General features: G+C 40.3%; 1 protein-coding gene across 4 annotated transcripts in view; it reads right to left on the minus strand.

Moving 5' to 3' along the window:
- The window catches only part of LOC121946226 (nuclear factor of activated T-cells, cytoplasmic 1-like), a 155,851-nt gene continuing 134,974 nt past the window's right edge, over positions 1-20,877 (minus strand). For all 4 annotated transcript variants that reach the window (XM_042490717.2, XM_088083991.1, XM_042490716.2 and 1 more), the window contains one exon: positions 1-1,868. In XM_042490717.2, the coding sequence (XP_042346651.1) occupies positions 1,813-1,868 (56 nt within the window). In that variant the 3' untranslated portion in view covers positions 1-1,812. The remainder of the gene's footprint in view (positions 1,869-20,877) is intronic.

The following is a 20,877-nucleotide window of genomic DNA, read 5'->3' on the forward strand; positions in this document are numbered from 1 at the left end:
TTATGTATGGTCACCATTATGCCATTTATTAATTCATTGTTGAGAACACATTAAATGCACTTAAAACACATTTCATTTTTTCATAAATATTTCATATTAAAGAGAAATATATTTCACCTTGTGCCTACACAGAAAAGCATTATAGAGTTGTGACGATCTTGTAGCCAAGAAAGAGAGTAAGGCACAAAATAGAAACCTTATTCATACAGTTTAGTCATGCTGTTATACTATATGTCCAAAAATGTATTAGGAAGCTATATTTGTAAGCTACTGTCAGCTAAATGATCCCCGACATTAGTACAATGTGCATGCTCCAAAAAGACAGATAACATGGAAAAGACTGCAGCTGTGTGAAAGAAGAGTTGGTACGTTTATGACACGACAGTGGAAATCCATCTACAATATTTGGTCTGGAAGCAAGGAAACCTGCTCTGTTTCTACGGTAAAGTGCATAATGTTTTTTTTCTTTCTTTTTGTATGGGGGAACGGCTCGAAGCTAAAGTCTCCGACAGAAAAAGGAAACTTGGACAATAATTTCACCAAAGATAAAATCCTTTGGTTTACTCACATCAATTATTGCCAGCTGTAAGTAACAGTCCTGCCAACTCCTCAGTGGAATCACCCAAATGATGAGTAAAACTGTGCCTGCCGCGTACTTTCCCTGTGCCTATTTACATGCAAACCTGCAGTGAAAGAAGCAACAGACAAATATATATTGTCCAGGAAGTATTCTTATCTAAATTCAGCAGGTAAGCTTACCATTGTTCAACTATCTTATAGCTGGGGGAGAAGAAACCTCTGATACCTGCCTTTATAAGCTCCTGCAACCACGAACTGTTGTCATAGGATATGTACTATATATTTCTCTGATTGTCTGTGCATCAATATGTCGTGGTTTGGGTGGGAGGGCTGGAAGACCAGGGCAGGATGATAAAAATAGGCACTAAGGTGAAAAACATAATGCAGGGGTAATAGAAATGGTACATGTTAGGGGAAGACGAATGGAACAAAAACAGCTAAATAGCAAACTGCATGACATAAGCATAAGGCATACATAAGTACATTTTCAAATACATGTTTATACAAAAGAATATCATACAATAACATTCAGTATAAATGAACAATGAGATAATAATGAGGAAGCAAGAAAAAAAAATACAATTCTAATCTATTCACATACTCCCAACATATTTTTCCAGCCTTTTTTATTCTGTTTCCCTGTAAACAAATCATTGAAATGATACAAAAATGTCATATAAAAACTTCCACTTTGGGTTTGAGAGAACCGTCTGTATTTGCTGCTGTTGTTTGCTGTCAATATCGCTGCTGTAAGGCACCAATTCGGTTGTCGCGGACTGACTGCACAAACAAATGAACCAAAGTGAAGCATGACACTCGTTGTCCCATTTAGCTTGTCCATGCATTAACATACAGATCACACTCAAAAATGAAGATTGTCATTTTGTCAACAATAGAAGTAATTCAGTCTCATTGAGCTGTTTGGTCCACTAAAGAACATCTGCTGTGAATTAAGGCAAGTGTATTCATATACTTTGCCCCTGATATCACTTCCCTTTTTATTTTTGTAAATATAACATTCATCTGTTTATTCAAATGGAGCTTGCCAGTGATTGTCAATGTGAATCTGCAGCGAGGAGGAGCTGATGGCAATGATGGTCAGTTAGGAGATCCTGGTCAAAACTTAATTCTTCATCATCTGGATCTCTATTATTTTGTCCTCTTTTTGTTGATGCTGCTGCTGTTTGTGTGTGTTTTTGTGTGTGCGCGCTGCTACAGAAGACCTCTGGACGTCTATGCATGAGTGTGCACGGAAATGCTGGAGAGGTCGTTCCTGATGATCTCGTTAACTGTGGAAAGAAAAGAGAAGTTGCAGATCATTATTAAGTAGTCACATTGAAAGGCAATTCAGATCATTAAAAGACTATTACATTTAATGAAGAGATGTGGCCTGGAAGTTACAGAGGAAGGTTTGTGATAGGAAGGTTGTCAGTTTAAAAAACCTGCCGGGGATGGATTTCAAACCAGGCAAAGTGGGTGACTGCTCTGGAGCCACTTAAATTCCAGGGGCCCAGAGAGGTCCCAGCTGTCATTTTGTCAGTTTTAACAGTTGCACAATGTCTTAACGTGATTGAAGCTGCCAATATCTCAGTTTTGCTTGAGACTTTATAATAGGAAGTCATGTCAAGTGGAAAAGGTGGATCCAAATATAGGAGACAGCAGACAACTATAACTCAGAGAACTTTTTATTCCAGGTCAGAGCAGGGAAACAGCAAACAGAAAGTCATACGACCAAAACAAGGATCCAACAAAGACAAAAAATCAGGAAAATCAAGGCTTAAATACAAATTAGACTGACGAGGGGATGAAGTGCAGGTGGAGAAAAAGGTCAGAGAAGCTCAGGTGAGGAGAGTAAGGTGATGAGGCAGAAGAACAGGCAGAGAGCTGATTGGCTGAGAGAAACCGAGCAGCAGGAAGGACTAACGAGGCTGATGCAGGACAGATGTGTAGGTCAATGAGGAAGAGGCAGCACAGGAACACAGAAGGAGAAAAACACAGGAAACTGAAACCCCCAAATAAAAAAAAAAACACGATCATCTTATGATAAATTGACCAAGTAAAAAAAGAAAGACAAAATCGAGATGTAAGCAACTTTAATGTGTCTTAAACAGACATTTATTGAAGTCTTCCCAAAAGTCTGGAAGAATCAGGGCACGGCAGACTGTGACAGCAGAAAACCTGTTTAAAACTAGGAATCTGAAGTTTAAAAGCAGAGGGTGTTTGCCAAACAGGGAGGGTCTAATAAAATATACAGTCAAATTGTAGTTCTCACAAACTGTTCACACGTTTTCAAACAAAAAGTTATGCACCCAAATTCGTACATATGCTGTGTTTCTTGAAAGGCTGCAATCACGTGAGCAATGCACCAAGAAAGCAGTTCTGAGTGGCTTTATAAGGAGGCAGATTTGGGTGGTGGATGGGTCACAAAAATCCACACTTTTCCCTGGGACTTTCTCCTGGAGACGTGTTAAAAATGGTGTGATCTTGGAGTAATTTTAAGAAACCTAAATGTAACCACAGTAACTTTACTAACCAAAACCTAAAATTCATGTTTACATTATTCAAGTCACCAAACGATAAGGATATAACATCATTCATATTACCTGAAAATTGGTAAAAAAAAAAAAAAGGCAACAGGCAAGACACGAGTCTTTTAAAAATATAAAAATTCTGTAACATGATTTTAAATATGTAATTATGGGAATTATATTGTTTTTCTGTACATCTTTCTTTTTTTCCCCCAAAATAATAATAATAAAATAATTTCCTAAATCTGCTCATTTCTTGCAATATGTGGAACATTTCTGACCAAGTTACTTAATGCCTTTTTTCCCATATTTCCAAAAGAAATCACGTCAGGCCTAAAAAGTTTTAATGAAAGGTGTCTGAGAGCAACACAACAAAAGCGATGCCGCTCCATGTTTCAAAGGGTTAAAATTGTGTCTCTAATGCTCCTGTTAGTCACAGGATAAATGTGAGTCATGTTATATTTGCAAGTTTTGTGTTAGATTTTAAACATGACGTGTCATTTATTTACTAAACAGACACTTGAAGCCTTGACGGGCACTTCTGTCCTTGCAACTTGAAATTAATAATGCTGCATGAGGCAACGCTGCACTGAATACTTGGCATAGATGTGGTCAAGTAGAACCATACTGGATAACAGTAACTGCAATCCAAACATATCACTGACGTTGCCAGCCTTTCAAACTCGTATCGGCCCTGTACACACATCTCTGTTTTGAAGTCATCGTCTTGTCTTTCCTGCACTAGTTCCTGTGCCCGCGCCTTTCCCACAGTCGGGCAGACACACATCAGTCCCCTGCCTTTATCTGCTCTGTGTTCTTTGGCACAAAAGAGGGAAGTGACTGAGAAGATGGGGAGGACCTCGAGCCCTGTGGCTCAACGCAAACAAGAAGCTCCTCAGTCATCAAGCTCGCTGTGATAAAGAGGACTGATGGAGACAGAGAGAGACAAAGAGAGACAGAGAGAGAGAGAGAGAGAGAGAGAGAGAGAGAGAGAGAGAGAGAGAAAGAGAGAGGCAAAGTCTGGTGAGACCACCGTCTACAGCAGGGAGCCGAGACAGGAAGTCCACCCACTCTAAGGCCCAACGTGGGCCTGCAGTTTGTTATCACTAGATACTGTTTGGTGAATGGTAAAGCATCTGCACCAATCAAGAAGAAAACAAGACCAGCTCATTTTATTACCAACCATTGCTGTGCTGTGAATTGTTATCGATGCAATGCCATATTGAACAGCTGTGGTGCTGATAAAATGAAAAGAAAGCCCCTTTCCAAAAGCACAAAAAACCCCAACTTACACCCACAAACATCTTGCTTTTTAATGTTATTGGAAATGTTTTTATCAGCATTCACACCCAGGTCAAACGACTCTGCAGTAGTCACAGATGTTTATCGGCTCCGGCTCTGATCCACAGTAATGGAAATACAACAATGTACTAATTTTAGCCCTGCACCAATGAGATGCAATGATGCGCCATCACAAAATACCGTCCATCTCCATCCAAGCAGCGCTTGAACATCAACCCACATTTAGTTTGCACTGAGTTGGGGAAAGCGACTGCCTAAGTAAGAGGGAAAAAAAAGAAGAAGTAATCACCATTACATTTTCACTGGCCTGCATGCTGCTTTCAGATGTTTACTAGCCTGTTTTCTGGCCTGTCACTGAAACACACACACAGAAGGCACACTTGTCTACTGCAGAGCCATGTACACAGCTCTGGTCTACCATCAATGGAAAAGCAGTCTATTTCCTACTTTTAGTAGGTTTTCCCATGTTTAAAAAAACCTGCGTACATGTTCTAATTTTGGTGGAAAATGGGGTATTACATAAATTTTCTGTACAGCAGTGGTACTGATGTCACCTGAACTGATCTATGGGAAATGAAAAGAAACGCCACAGCAATGTGTACTCTTATTACCAAGGTTGGAGACAGAAATTATTATGTAAATAAATATATACATATTGTGTCACAGATTGTATTTTGTAAAGAAGTAGGCCACACACCTATAATAGCATGCTGTGCTTTTTATATGCAGTCAAACACCCACCTATCCTCACATGCGCGCGCGCGCACACACACGCACACGCACGCACACACACACACACACACACACACACACACACACACACACACACACACACACACACGTACACAAACAGATTGTCTGGGACTCACCTCCCTAAACAGGAGGAACTCCCATTGGAAAAATCCCACCTGTGCCAACACTGCTGGCTGTTTTCAACTCTATTCCGCTCCGGGCTAAACAGGCATTTACACGCTGAGGTTATTTTTAGCTCTGCCATCGCAGGACATAAAGGAAGTGCAAGCACATGTAACAATTAGATGCTCAAACTTTAATGTTGCTGCTCTTTTCTGGTAGCCGAGGTGAGACAACAGCTCCAGGTAATTGTGAGGAAAGGAAAGGGAAAACCCAACAGCTCGGCTGAGAAAAAATAAACCCACAAATGTACTCTTTATTTTTCTCAGAGGCAAAGCAGTGGCTTCCTTTCTTCTTTTCAGTCACTGTATAAAAAAAAAAAAAAAAAAAATAGTGACGTCTCTGCCGCCCACATATCAACTGCGGTGTTATTTTGCTGCACTTATCAACTAATATTTTCCATTGGCATGCCCAGTGATGTTCCATTCTGAAGAAACGGGTGATAAAGAGAGAAGAAAGGTAAAAAAACTCTGGCCTCTGTGTTTTCATCTATGTACTCTTGTCAGTGATGTGAGAATATCAGAAACAGGATGTGGCCAACTGTTACACCACAAGACAACACCAAGCTGCTATTTATAGCTGTTTATTGGGGTAGCTCGTGTCACTATTTAGTTGCAACAACTTCTGGGAAATGAAATTTGAATGAGTGACGGATAAACAGGTAATGACTGTGAATAAAAACGTGTGCATGTCAAACAAGTCGTGTTGTTTTTGGCGACAGGTCCTTGAATGCATTTAGTTTAATTTTGTTTATTCAATAGATTTCATTGAGTTAAAATGTTTTGATTATTTTTGGAAAAACAACAATCCTGAATGCTGACAAAAGAGCCACAATCACAGTTCTGCCAGTGCATATTTTTCTGTTTTTCCTTTTAAAGTCAAAGTCTCCCACATGACAGCTCTTCTTTTTTTCAGTCTGTCTCACCTTCCATGAAGTGACTAGATAACCACAAATATGCAGCATAAGGGAAGTTAGACATGCAGGGGAACATTTTGTCCACAGTGGAATTTGGCTCTAAAAATCAACCCCTTGCATAATAAGGACAGGCAGGGTACATGGCGTTGTAAAGCTAGTTTTAAAAAAAACATGCCAGGTGATTATTTTCTACTTTCCTGATCTAAATATTCTATTGTAAACAAAATTTTTATGTTATGTTATACAATAGTAAGATTTTTCTTGTCAGATATGTACATAAATGAACTCTCTATGGCCCAGCTTTCCTCTCAACAGCTCTGGAAACTTATTTTGTTTTTTTCTTTTTTCAGTTGCCCAGGTTAATAATGGAAAGCTGTAACTGGGAGGACACCCTCTCATGAATAAACAAAAACAGCGGAAAATTGAACTCCAAATATTCCCCTGCTGAAAAAAAAAAGTGCCCTGCTAGTCTTGGTTAAACAGAGTGACATCCTTTATTAGCCGCGGTGCCAGTGCAATCAGTGAACCGCAGTCTGGACCTGTCAGGACATATAGTTAGGGCTGGGCGGCTGGGAGATCTATTTCAGGCAGGTGTGAGAGTGACACAAAAATATGACTGTGCTTTACTCTGATGCCAGCCGTGTTCAAGTGTTCAATGGACAATTCAGCTCCTTTGTGAAGGCCTACCAGTGTTTCTTGGCAGTGGCTTGCACCCCGTCTCCACTGGGTGTGACTGCTGGCTGAATGAATGTTGACATCGCTAAAATAATCTGTATCAACTGTGATGGGAAATTATTTGCTTGTACCTTGTAGAGGGGATGCAGTGCCTCCAGTTCACATGCTGCATGTGCATTGCATAAATCAACAATGCAGTACAGTTCAACTCTTATATACTGCACTATTTCAGTTATCAAAGCAACTATTTGCTCAGTGTGTTCCACGTTGTCACCCCATAGGAACATTATCAACCCATTAGATAGCTGTTATCACTAGTTATAATGCCTAGACCAGTCCAACCTGCACCTACCAAAAGGCCAGAAGGTACACATCCAACATTGTGAAAGGGTTACTGTGTCGTTCCGGTGAAATCACTATTTGGGTCAAAATATCTGTGTTTCTTAGGTAACCTCAGTTACGTACATAAGTTAACTTTGTACATGACGCAACTTAGGTACGTTACATACAGGATGTAACTGAAGTTTGCAATGGAAGTTAACTTCTATCACTAGTTTAAATAAGTCAATGTTGACTTTTGGTTTCACACGGGACACACAGCAGTCTCCTGGATGAAAGTCCTGCATTTGTTTGTATTGTAACTAAAGTTACATACGGAAGTTTACTTTGGCAACATATGTGACGCAACTTAAGTTATGTACGTTAACTTATGTACATTAGTGGAAATAACTCAACATTGACTTTTGGTTTGTCATGGGACACAGAGGTCTCCTGTGTGTAGGTCCTGCGTGTACTTGATCCATCCATCCATCCATCCATCCTGTCACTCTTTATTTTACATCACCTGACTTCCTCCTTTGTTCCGCTGATAATTACTAAGGCCACTTGAGGTTACAGCCTAATAATTAATGTTAGTATAGGCAGAGCAGAATCATACAACCTCAAATCTATGCTGCCGATGACAGCTGAGGACTGCGATTTAATGGGCTGGTAACATTCAAGGTAGGTGCTAAGACCAACCATAGCAGAAGGCCCAGACTAAGCAGGCTCTCAGACCAAAAATAGCACGGCTTAAAAAAAACAACATAAGGATCTGTGTAGGTGTTTGCATGCTGCTACAGATATTGCTGACAAGATATAATTAAAGCTAGGATGCTCAGGTGGAGTAATATGTTCATGATATTGAAAGCTTTAACAGCAGATTATAACACTATGAACCATGAATTTAAAGCTGTAGAAAGATGCCAAAGTGACAAAATAAGAAAAACATATATTATCTGAGGCTTTAAAACAAAAAAAAAATCCTTTAAAATGCAATCATGCATTTTAGTTGATTTCCGGCTCTGTCAGAGGAGGAAATTTTTCCAACCACAAAAATATTGTCAATGAGCACAACATCACACCTACATGAACTGCAGCAAATATTGGAAATATAGGCAGTGATTTTTTTAAACCAAACTAAAGTTATACGACATGTTGTGATTTACATGATAATAAAGTTACTTTGTGCATATGCATAGAAACCTTGCAAACTGGAAAAAAACTAAAAAACTAAAAAAAAAATATTTTCAACTGATTGGAAAACAAGAAGTTATGGTGCTGCAAAGTCGGCCTACTTCTTATTCAGTAATCCAAGCATGGGCGTTGTGACTTCATTTGGCTACTCTGAGAGTTCAGTGTGAACCTGACCTGCACTGGGGATTTAGTTAGCATTGTTAGAGGAGAGCACTGTGCGCTGGGGCTCGATAACAGCCGGGCTTCCTCAGAGAACAGAGGATGCCCTATGGTCTGTGAGACGCGGAGCTTCGAGTCTCGAGAGCCACAAGGAGGTTCCGTGCTGTCGTAACACGATCTCCTTCGGTCAAATCAGGCCTAACTGGCAATGACCTGACAGAGAGTGACTTCACCTTCCCCTGGCTTCCCTCAGCTGACTATCCAAAACACAACCCCTGAACTCAAGGTTGTAACGGAGGCTTCCTGCCAGAGACTTCTGTTCTCACACGGAGTCTCTCGATACCAAAGTAGCGGAGGGCACCTTCCTGAACTCCTCTCACTTTCACTACATGAATAAGCTGCAGCTGTGTTAGGGTCAAGGACCTTCACACTGCAGCAAAGGGGGGATGTTTCCTATGCTTACTCCTGTAGTAGCACATCAGGTTGGTGAGAAAGAGGAGGTAGCTTCCTTCTATTGTGGCACAGCAACATTTGAGGAAGTGAGCCTGAGTCATAGAAGCTCTTTCATATAAACACACATAAACACTGGCATCAAATCTGTGCAGGAGAGCAAAAGGAGACTGGCTGAAAGACAGACTCGGAGCTAAACCTCATCTGAACTGCTTTCATGTGATTTGGTGGGGAAGCCAAACTAAAGCTAAACTCAAACTTGCTGGAGAGAGACAATTGAATTTCCTGGTACATATTACTTTTGTTTCCCTGCTATATCAAATCTTCTCTCGGGCCTCAGCAGAAACACTTAATGGACAATTTGCTGCCTCCCACGCACGGCTCAAACGGCTGGACCGAGAGAGGCTCGGACAACGTCACTTATCTTGCGCTGATAACCGGCAGCGTCAGAAACAGGGAGGGGTCAGAGGTCAGAACACACACATAAATGACACAGAGAAATTAAGATGAAGAGACTGGAAGAGAACGAGCGAAACGGAGGGAGACACAATCATTATTCCCACAGATAAACACAAATGGAAAGAGACAAAGTGTTCCACTAATGCTTCATCATGATAAAGTGCTTCATAAATTCATCCCAGCCTCGCAGGTAGACGGCTTCTAATCCATCGCAGGGATCCCTTTGGGCCTAATGATGTGATGATATGTACCGACAGCATATTTCATCCCCACAGCTAGGCTGATGTGTGAAGCCCTGGGCTTTCCCATGTGGAACCACTCAGTCTCCTCGACTGACAGAGGAGATGGGGAAACGAGGAGAAAAAGGAGAGAAAGAGATAGGGCCGCAGAGCCACAGTTAGTTTAGAACAAAGCTGAGTTTATCCTGAGAGCCGAGGTTTTACAACTGCCCCGCAGCAGCTGGGTGGTAAAGTGAAAACACTGCTGTGCCATCATCTCTTCAGACTGCTGAAGGTGAACAATGACGACATGAAACATATGATTTAGACATAAAGTCAAAGGAGTAATTTCCACTGGGAAAGTCCTATTTTTGTCTCCCAAACTTTCAGGTTCTTTTTTTTTAACTTTAGTTTCTGTAAAAATTGTTCTTAGCTGCCATGGTGATAATGATAATACTTCGGAAACTAATCAGATGCCAATTACGCAATTACTAAGGTGCGTTCCATTTGCACTGGAAAGTCAAAAATTCTGAGTTTCCCATTGGAAATTTCAACCGTTAGGTCCCCTGAAGTAGGATTTCCAACTTGGAAACTTGGAGAAACCGCACAAACCCCAACCTCAGAATCCAAGATGGCCACTCCCATCAATAAGGTCAAAAAGTACTGTTCAACTTCTATCTGTGGAAATGTTGCTATAATGATTATATGCTTGAAATACAGCGTAATGCGTTTCTATCGACTGGCATTGGTAACAATGGCTCATCTTGTTAAAACTAGAATAACTAACAAGATCTTAAAGTTTTTAGACATGCTGTAGTGGAACACTGCTGTGTATACTCCTGCATGTGTTGTTGATGTTTTGGTGTGGCAATTTATGGCAGTTAAATGTTATGTGCTTTTTTCAAATACACACTCCATTTTCACAAGAAACGTACAGTTTCTGCTTGTCTTTTCAAAATAAATTTATAATGGTGTTAACATACCTCATATTTACGTTTATTTAAACAGCATGGTTTGGCTTATATTACATCGTTACCGGCAGCATATCATGCCACTGTGAAATGTGTCTGTGTGTCAGTGTCTTGACACCAAAATCACTGACCATGTGGTGGTACTTGACAAGTTTAGAATGAGAATGGGCTGATGACCTCCATATTCCAAGGTAAATGAAACACAGCATAAGCAACAGGCTTAACGAGAGGGAGAGCAGCGAGTGCTCTGTGGTATTTTTTGCCCTGGGTCTTGCCTCTCAGAACACATAAAGACTGCCTTGCCTTAATTCTGGAGGTTGTTGGTGCAGTATGCAGCCTGAAATAAAAACCTGCAGACACAGGGCTTGGGAAAGCAAGAATGCAAGTAATAGTTGATGAGAAAGAAAATGTCAAAGAAGAGAGATGGGACAGGGTAGACATGATGGGACAATGAGACAAAGTGAAAAAAAAGGGAAACACTGGTTGGAATTGTGTTTTCGTAAACCAGAGCAGAGATGCCAAAAGAGAAGTTATACAATCCCTCTTTTGGTGAGCTAAAGGAGAAAAGAAGAAATAAAGCAGAGTGTAAACAGTAAGTGCTCTGATGTCACTGAGGAGATTTCCAATCAATATGTCTGCTGCTGTTTTTAGACAAGGGCTCCTGGCTCAGTTGGATAAGAGAGCTGGAGCGGCCTTGAGAAATAACGATGACATACTCTCTGCGCGTCTTGCGGAGAGTCAAAGTGGATCTTGGGCTCTAATCTCCACCTGCGAGTCTCTAATACGCCGCACTCTTCAGAGGACATGCTTTATGGTTCTTTGTTGTCAGCTGAATCTGACATGTTGCCAAAGCAAATGGCCTGACCTGGGAGGATTAAGGTGTCTGATTAAAATCACTCGAAAACAGCCAAATTAAGTAGAAATGCTGTGATCTGGGCTTGAGGACAATAAAACAGCAGTATCCCAAATTAGAAATCTAAAGACAAACAACTTTTACTGAGAGCCCCACCACTGATGTGCTTATTTTGGCCCCAGCGGTGCATAACCTTTGTCTTTGATCTTGCATGGTGTGCTGCGCCTCTCCCTATCTCACCTCACTCTGTCTCTCTTTGTGAGCCTGCCACTTCCCTCTCCTCCTCCTCCTCTCATTTCCTCCTGGGCCCAGGAGGCCGCGGGTGTGCTCACTCGAGGTCGGTCTCCGGGGAGGATGAGGGGGAGGTGTTTACATGGTTGGAGCTGCTCTCCAGTGCCCTCATCACTGACTTCTCTGTAATCATTGAGCAGTCAGCTCAGACTGTACTGCAAACAATAACAAAGTAAAGTATATTGTTACAGTCTAAAAAAGATGAGTACATTTTGTTGTTTAGTTGCTATATTTTTTTTGGGGGGGGGTACCAAAACTGGACAAGAGATAATGCGAAAGAAGATAAGTCTGCACACTAGACTATGCTTGCATGAATATTTAAAATAATTACCACTGAGGTGACGTTTCATGTGTGCATGCACATTTTTGCACATTTGCACATACATAAATTCAACTTTGAATATACTGCAGGAGTTGGGTGAGAGTATGTAAATGGATGTTTTACTAACTCCAGAAACATGTCAAATCATTTCATCATGAGTTTGCTCTGATTTGGGATTCTTCGCTCAGCATGGAGGCATGAGAGACAAACAAAGCTCCCTTTAAGAATTCAACATATCACGGGGTAAGTAATAAATTAAACAAACAAATGATCAATTTGTGGGTGAGGCATCCTTAAATAATATTGTGTAACTTACATACATATTGGGACCCTTTGGGGTTCAGATCACTTAAGTGCAATAAGTTAAAATATTGCGCGTAATTTTTCAGAAGAAAAAGAAAGCAGATGCCACAGTACCGTCAACACAGTCTGATTGATGGTGGAGATGCTCAAACACTGGGCAGAAAAATGATGCTTTCAGTTATTTTGACTACACTGTTCAGTTAGATTGTGTTGAGCTGTAAAGTATTTATTTAGCTGCAGGGAAGGAAAAGCACAACTCAACAATCAAAGTGTTTATCAAAAGCAAACATAAAAGTAAGACGCTAAACAGCTTCTGACATAAAGTGTGTATGGATGACTCAAGACTGTGAGAAATCAAAAGCTCAGTTTCACACAACTAGTGAGGCATAGCTGCATAAAGCAAACACCAAAGCCTGAAAATACACCAAACTGAGTCAAACACACACGTCTCTGTGATTGAGATATGAAAGGAGACAGATTAAAACTCTTTGTATGGCTCATTACCAATGGGTTTATGGTAAAATAACTCAGCCATCTGATAAACTTGCTGTGATTGATTCAGAATTGGAAACGTATGCCGACGCAGACGGCCTGGGATTTCACTGTTTTTTCTTTTTTAAAATGGCACACAGTGAAAAAATATGAGCATATTGAAACAATCATACTTCAGTGGGTTGCAGCCGTCTGAGTGAGAATTTGGCTGCGCACCTGCGTACGATAGGATTTATAACTGCATTTGTATTGCGCTTCTTTAAATCACCTGTTGCCTGCCAGTCGTTCTGTGGGATCTCAGAATTGTTTTCTTTTATTTATACGTAGAGGAACTGTTTTCACTGTGTCCAAAAAGGTTTACCTCAGTGCGAACTTTATTGTTCGCCATCCATCACAGACAGATTGCTCAGAGAGGCTCCTTCCTGTTTTTTAATGTGCATGTCTGCTTGTGAGTGTGTATCTGCAGACTGTGGCCTTTGGTTAACCTGTGTGTTTTGCCATCCAAGCATGAGCTCTGCTCGCTGACATCTGCTAGTAAGAGTTTTGCTCTGTACATCAAAACTGGCCAGTTGTCCACTCAGTAGGTCAGTTGTGTCAAGCCAAATTGGTTGTGAGGAGCAGCCAGGTCTCTGGGAAACTCTAACATGCTTTTAGACTCTTTAGTCCCTTCTTTCTCTCTCTCTCTCTCTCTCTCTCTCTCTCCTAAGCAGACAAACTACAGCACACTGGACACTTATGAAGTCCTCTTGAACAAACTGGCATTCCTGCTCTCTTATGGGTTGTTTTACAGCTTTGGAGAGAACAATCTGATGAAAGTAACATTTCCACTGATCCAGCGTCTTGAAGAGCTGGACAGTTTTTGCAGGATCTTTATAGTATACTAAAGGTAACAAAATCCTAAAAAAAAAAAAAAAAAAGCTCCTAGTGCACACAAGGACATGGTCTCTCTCTTTTCAACATCCCCACTGAGCTATAGTACTCTGAACTGAAGCAGCGTGTGATCTGATTAACACTCTGTCTGCTGACCTCAAGAGCTGCCCTACAACTTTAAATCCTAGAATGCCTGCGGGGATTCAAAAACACCGAGGAGGAGGTCGCCTCAGGGCACATCATGGACTTATTTGAGAAGACCAGACAGAGCCAATCTTGGCAAATGTTGCAGTTATCTCCTTTCCATCCACCTCGCTTTGATTTTCACAGACACACAACTTTGATCCACCTGGAGACTGTATAGTTTTCACCAAACCCAGGCCGCGTCAGAGTCACAGATGAAGACCAGGCTAGTAGGTGGGACAGACACGTTCTGTGACCTGTAAATCATAAAGCCGCATTTTCACCTGCTTCTGTTCGTGCTGTTTTGAATCACACAGATTTAACAGTTGCTGTTGCTCAGGGAGGGAGCCTGCCACTTAAATACCTTAACAGAAGCAAAGAGCCTGTTATTTCACTCTATGATGCAGTAAATCTCACTGATTTAATTAAAATGTACATGACATTTTCATTCACACAGTGTTTGGGAGCTGAGTTTTCCAAACGCGAGCTCCCAGCAGATTTGAAGAGACTGATTTACAACATGACTAGAAAGAATTGTCTTGTCTTCTAGCAAAGCAGGTTCACATGATTTGAGGAGTCTAACAGAGGAGAATTTTGTCAAATTTCAGTGTATCAAAACAATAGTAGCACTTCCTAAAAAGGCACCCTTTTTGAGGTGTTTATAAAATGTAACTGTAATTGCCCATAATAGTATTTTTAAAAATAATTAACTTTTGTAAATGGCTATAAGCTATTATTGATAGCAAACACTTTGAGAGTTGTTGTTTTTAATGGCTTAAAACTTTAAAGCAACAATAAATTATTTATTAAGAGTTGCTAACACCATATAAATACTTATAAAGATTACATTATTAGAGTCACACCAAAAGTTAAATGGAAAAAAAAACTTCACTTAACCACCTTTATTTCCCATTAATTATCTGTATGTTAATACTTAATAATTAATTTTAATGCAGACTTTATTGTGGTTGTAAGGAGATTTTTGTAACCGGTGATACATTAACTAGTGACAGCTGTAATCATATTAATTATATATCTGATTACACACATCCTTAGAATTTGTTATTAAACATTTATTGGTGGGCATACTGTATTGATACACAAACACTAAGTATTTTTATTTCATAAATTATTAATAATGCAAATGCAAATGAAACTTTTGGTCACCTAGTAGAATAATAAAATCAGTTGCTTTTTCATTTCACTAGTTGCATTTTGCTGCAACTAAAATGACCGAAGTGAAATGAACAGACTGAAAACTTTCTCTTTTTAGATAAAATAGATGTTTGGGGGCATAATTTACGGTTGGAAAAAGGTAATAAACCACAATAGATTGCAATATATGTTATTACATGTTTTCTCAGTTTTCACAAGGTTTTACAAAAGCTACATATAAATAAATACTTCAGTGACACAGTAAGTATGTCACTCATAAATATAAATATATCAATAAAAAATATGGAATTTGGAATTCTTGTTTAGTGTTATTATTATTATTTATTTAATTATTTTTGAATTATTGTTATTGACTAATACAAAAATAAACACTTAAAATCCCCGTGTATATGCATATACAATTATTTTAAATTGTGTTTTGGACATTTTTTAAAATATACTTCTTATTGATGCCATGTGGAAGTGGAGTTTGGGGGTTGGTTAAAATTAAGTGTTAGCTTCTATACCATATTTCAGTGCTGAACAGAATACAGCAGTAAGTTAAGACCTTTAATTGTGAGATTTGCGTTGCTCCACTGTAGCCTTTCATCAGTGAATCTCTCAGCACTTCACACAATAAAAAAAGGCTTACTGAGCGTGAAAGGATTTCCCTGTTTGTTAGTTTGTTGTTTTGAGAGGAACTGAGCTCAGCTGAGTACAATCAAGAGAGTCGGGGGACCCGTTGAGGTTTATAACTGCCATGGGTCATATGTCAACAGTAGGACACTTACAGTTCAGTGGTTATGATCATTCCCTCCCCTGAAGTAAACCCATTCACCCACTGCTTGGTAAGTCTCAGGGCTGCAAGCGGCTGCGGGTGGGAGAGGAAAAAAATGTGATCTTTAACTTCGGCCGTGTTTATCTTTCTTTGACTTTTAGTCTTTGGGTTTTTAAACAGTGTTATCTGTGAGAGGAGCACGCAGTGTCAGTGCATGTGTGAGTGTGTGTGTGTCTGTGTGTGTGCGAAGAACAGGGGCAGTGGGAGAAGCTGCCAGGGAAAAACACCAAGATCGCATGCTACTTTCTTCCACCTCACATTTTCCCCTCTTTCTCTTAGTCTGTCTGTGTGTCTGTGTCTCCTTTATTCCTATGGCTGACCTGCTTCTTCTCATGCTCGCTGAATATTCCTGGATGTGAGTACATGATGAGGATCTGCTGACCCCAAAATCTCAAAATGCTAAAGTACATCTCACGACTTGCAGCCGCCCCTCCATTTTAGGCCCATGAGCTATGACAGAACACTGTCTTCAAGTGTTTGTCTCAGGCAAGACATGGACAGAGGATGGGATGATTAGAATTGTTTTGGACAAATTTGCTATTTGACATTTTACGTTAAAATATTAAGAAGGATTTTATCAATGGACTGTAACACTAAAACAGGCGACATGTGCATTTGGTTTATAGTCTTGTGACAGATTCCCCCGGGACTCTCACTCTTTCAAAGTTTATATCTGCATCTGTATTTCACTTTCTGTCTTCATGCCCCCTCCTCCTCTCCCTCTCCTTATGACTACCTCTCCCACCCTCTTCTTTCTCTCTATCTGCACACGAAGGAGACGGCAAACTCTGCCAAGAGTTGCAAAACCCAACGGCTTTCCCCATCCCCACCGGCTGGATCAGACTTCTCTGTTGACATCCGTCGCTACAGGATACTATTTCACTGAGCTAACAGATTTCAGATGCGGAGCTGTTATTAAGTGGTCTGGGACGGAGACCTGCTCCTGTTTACTGATGCCGCAGGTATTTACATCCCCTAAATACAAAACCAAATACACTGCAACTGCTAGGGGGGGCAAGAATCTCAGCATGGTTATTATGTTCAAATGGGGAATCTCATCTCTGTAGTCACATTCAACTGTCCATGACTGCTTACGTGTCCTTGAGCAAGACACCCCAAAAGCATGGGGATGTTGTCCAGAAGGTTTATCCCGACCCCTGACCTCCCAGTAGAGAGTCAAAAAAGAAAAATATGTCTTTATGCAAATAAATTCTGCTTGTTTGGTGTTTGGTATGTTCCTTGGACCGTATGAGTTTTCCATGTGCTCATATTTTTAATGCCAGCAGGAAATATCCAAGATTCAAGACAAATTTATGGTTTCTGTGACTGCACTGTGTTTGTGGTGTTCACAGCAATATCAGTTATCCGCACGGAGGAACAGTGTTTTACCCTAAATGCAGCATTGGTGTAATGTTTGCAGAGATTACACAATGTTCTTGAAAAGGGGACCTATTATGCTCATTTTCAGGTTCATACCTCTATTTCGGGTCTCTACTACAACAGGTTTATTTGCTTTCACAGCAAAAAACACTTTACTTTCCTCATACTGTCTGTGCTAGAACACCTGTATTCACTCTCTGTCTGAAAAGCCTAACTTTTAGTGCCTGTCTCCTTAAGCAAATCTCCCGAAAATGCCCAGTCTGCTGTCATAGGACAGCCTCTCTTGAGTCTTCCATAACTCTGCCTTTCTCAGGCCCCCAGGAAGTGTGCTGGGCTTCAAAGCCAATTCTCATAGTGCCCCAACAGTGGAATTAAAACTCCCAGGTCTGTCACGTGATGCCATTTCATCCCTGTTCATGTTAGCGGAGAGCTAAACAGCAAGTAGCAGACTCACTAGGCAGACAGCTCAAGTGGCTCTATGGGCCCGACGATGCGGAGGCAGCGCCGATCATCTGGGTAATTTCAATTTGAACAACTTGAATAAACACAGCCCCTCTTTGAATGTTGTATCCAGGTCTCTTAATACATCCATGATACTTCTGCATCACTGCAGGAAATGACCATGACGGAGAATAACGACACTTTCTACCAAAAATATTACCCAACAAAAATGTCTAATTTCTATGTTCCAGAAGGAATATTATCTCAAATTAATTAGAAAGAACCAAAAATGGCAACCACGATGACATGTTTCCCTCATGTTAGCATGTAGCTACATGTAGCAGTGTACTTGCAACTGGAGAATGACCGTGTCTAGCAGCACTCTCTCCTTTAAAAACCACAAATAAAAGCTTTTAAACACAACCAGCATGTTCCAGCTGGGACATGAATCAAAATCATGGGGAAATAAACAACATCGGCAACCAAGTTTACATTTTTCCCTGATTTTAGTATGTTGTGGTGGCGTATGCTACGTAATGTTTACACTTGCAGTTGAATGCCTGGAGCAGATGACCATGTAAAGAAATCCGTCACAAGCTGACAACATTGTTGGAAACGGAGTATTCAGAATGGTCTGAATCCTGACATTTATGCTCACAGGGATTACTTTGACATACGTTTACCTCATTATTTGAAACTCTGGAAACATTTAAAATGCACGTACAATAATGGTTCCATTTTAATCATAAATATATATATATATATATATATATAAAACTGTGTCAGCTGATAAAATTAAGCCAAAAGGACATCAGACAAAGGCCACAATTAAGCTTAAATACAACGTTCACTAAGACACAGGTAACAGCCTCACAGCTTTGTAAAGGAAGGAGATTCTCTCAGTGATCATCCTGTCAACCACACTGACATTTGTCATATTATAACTCACTAATGAGACTGGCTGGCATGAGGTGGTAGCTCCATGATCACAGATGTACAGAGGGAGATCCAAGCCAAGCCACAGGCCCCTGTCTGAGTCCTGACCCGCTGTGATCCGTGTGGCTTGGTGGCTTCTCAACGCGTGTTTCCTAAACCTCAGAATGTGCGCCACATAAACCGAGCCTCCGAACTGCTGTGTCAGGAGAAACTATAAGAAATACATGACGTATGATGAACTGAAGTAATACAACTTTAATGAATAGACTTAAACTTGTTTGGAGAAGGAAGCCCTGTGGCTTCACTCTGCTAAGTATGATTGTATACTTCACGTAAGCCCATTTTGCTGTAGATGCCAGGTAACTGACTTCCATACAAAGTCCACATAGTGTGCCTACTTCTTACACAGCTTAGAATAATGCAGGAAAATAAGATGCAAATCTTTACAGTAGCAAATCTGTCTTACACATTTTTGACATTTGGAAAACAGAAACACTGAACCCATTCAGAATCAAAAGTCTCTAATCTAAATGTGTGTGTATCAAACCCCAGACACAAAAGAAACCCAATTTGTTTAGATAATTTAGCAGCAGTTTTTCAGCAGACACATTCTTTCTCAGTGACTGTGGATATTATGACGGAGCGACTGAAACCAGACCAGATCCTCTGGCTCGCACACACGCACATAAAAGCCAGCGCGCTGCGGTAATGAACGGAGTGAATTCTTACAGATTCATCTCGCTGCGCTTATCAAAACTAATAATATTCCCGATTGATTTTACAAAGAGCTTAAAATCAAAGTGTTAATACTGTGACCCCATTGCCACTGTCATGTGTAACCACTTAGATCCAATTATTTGCTAAACTGCAAGCAATCTTAGACAATAGTGTCTATAATTGAGTGGGTTTCATAATATGTGTTGGGAAAAAAAGAAAAAAAAACTGATCACAACCAGGAATCTAAAGGCTCTTATGTTCAGCCAATGGGACGGAGATAAAAGAGACATAAGGGGAAACAGAGGGTGCTAAGGTAATCCAGAAAACTTCCACTCAACTGCGAAGGTGTTCCTCATCTATTGCGAAGACGCGATGGTATTCTCTGGCTTCCATTACTGAGCTTCCATTGGAACTTCCACACTTTACATTATAAACTAGTGTTTAAGCATACTGTTAACTGCTTTAAGAGTCTCTTTTATGACTGTGTGCTCCTACAGGTTATACATTCTTTTTTAAACACAAATTCTGGCAAGGCTCCTCTTTTCCTGTGTTATACAACTACAGTTAAAGCTCCAGTGTGTAGGATTTAGGAGAGTCTATTGGCAGATATGGAAATTTGTTTAATAAGTAATTCTTTGGTGTATAATCACATGAAAATAAGAATTGTTGTGTTTTTTGTGTATTTTTAACCTTAGACTGAGCAATTTATATCAACATTGGGTTTGATTCCACCCTTGGCCCTCTGCAGGTCATCCCCTCTCCTGCTCTCCCCCAGTCACACTATAGGTGTCCTGTCTAATAAAAGACCAAAAAATCCCCAAAAGTAATCTTAAAGAAACAGGCCTTTCCTTTATTTGATGGGAAAACTGTACTGGGGGTGTGTGACATGCTTTATTCTGTGTTTTTACTGATTTAAATCACTAGGTCAGTTTGTTTTGGAGAGAAAGAGAACTCTGCGGATAATTCGGATCCCTGTAAAACCATCCTAAACAATAAACCCTAAAGATATTCTAATCGAGAGAAGTTTCAGGTGGTTGCAATCTGCAATCCTCACTGGTGTAGGCATCTACACAATTAACCTTTAACAAGTTTGTAAGATGAAGTAACAAGTATGTGTCTTTTAGCAAAATTTTACAAGATAATTCATCAATTAATATCATCCTCTCCACCCAGATCAACATACATCTTCATGTTTGCCTCTGAGATCCCCCTTCAAGTACTTGGTGAAGTCCATAATATCTGATAATGGGCAATAAGAGCCATAGCTGCTCTATTCGCACAGTAAAAGTAAGTAATGGTTTTTCGCCCTAATGAGAAGAAATTGAATCAAATCTATTGCTGATCCCAAAAGTGTACTTGTTGATCCATAGCTTAGGCGGTCAATGACTCTTAAAGGCCGGTCCTAAAGTGCA

Source organism: Plectropomus leopardus, chromosome 11 (assembly GCF_026936395.1).
Source record: "Plectropomus leopardus strain MGB_pleo_1.0 chromosome 11, ASM2693639v1, whole genome shotgun sequence".
In the NCBI taxonomy this organism is placed as follows: domain Eukaryota; kingdom Metazoa; phylum Chordata; class Actinopteri; order Perciformes; family Serranidae; genus Plectropomus; species Plectropomus leopardus.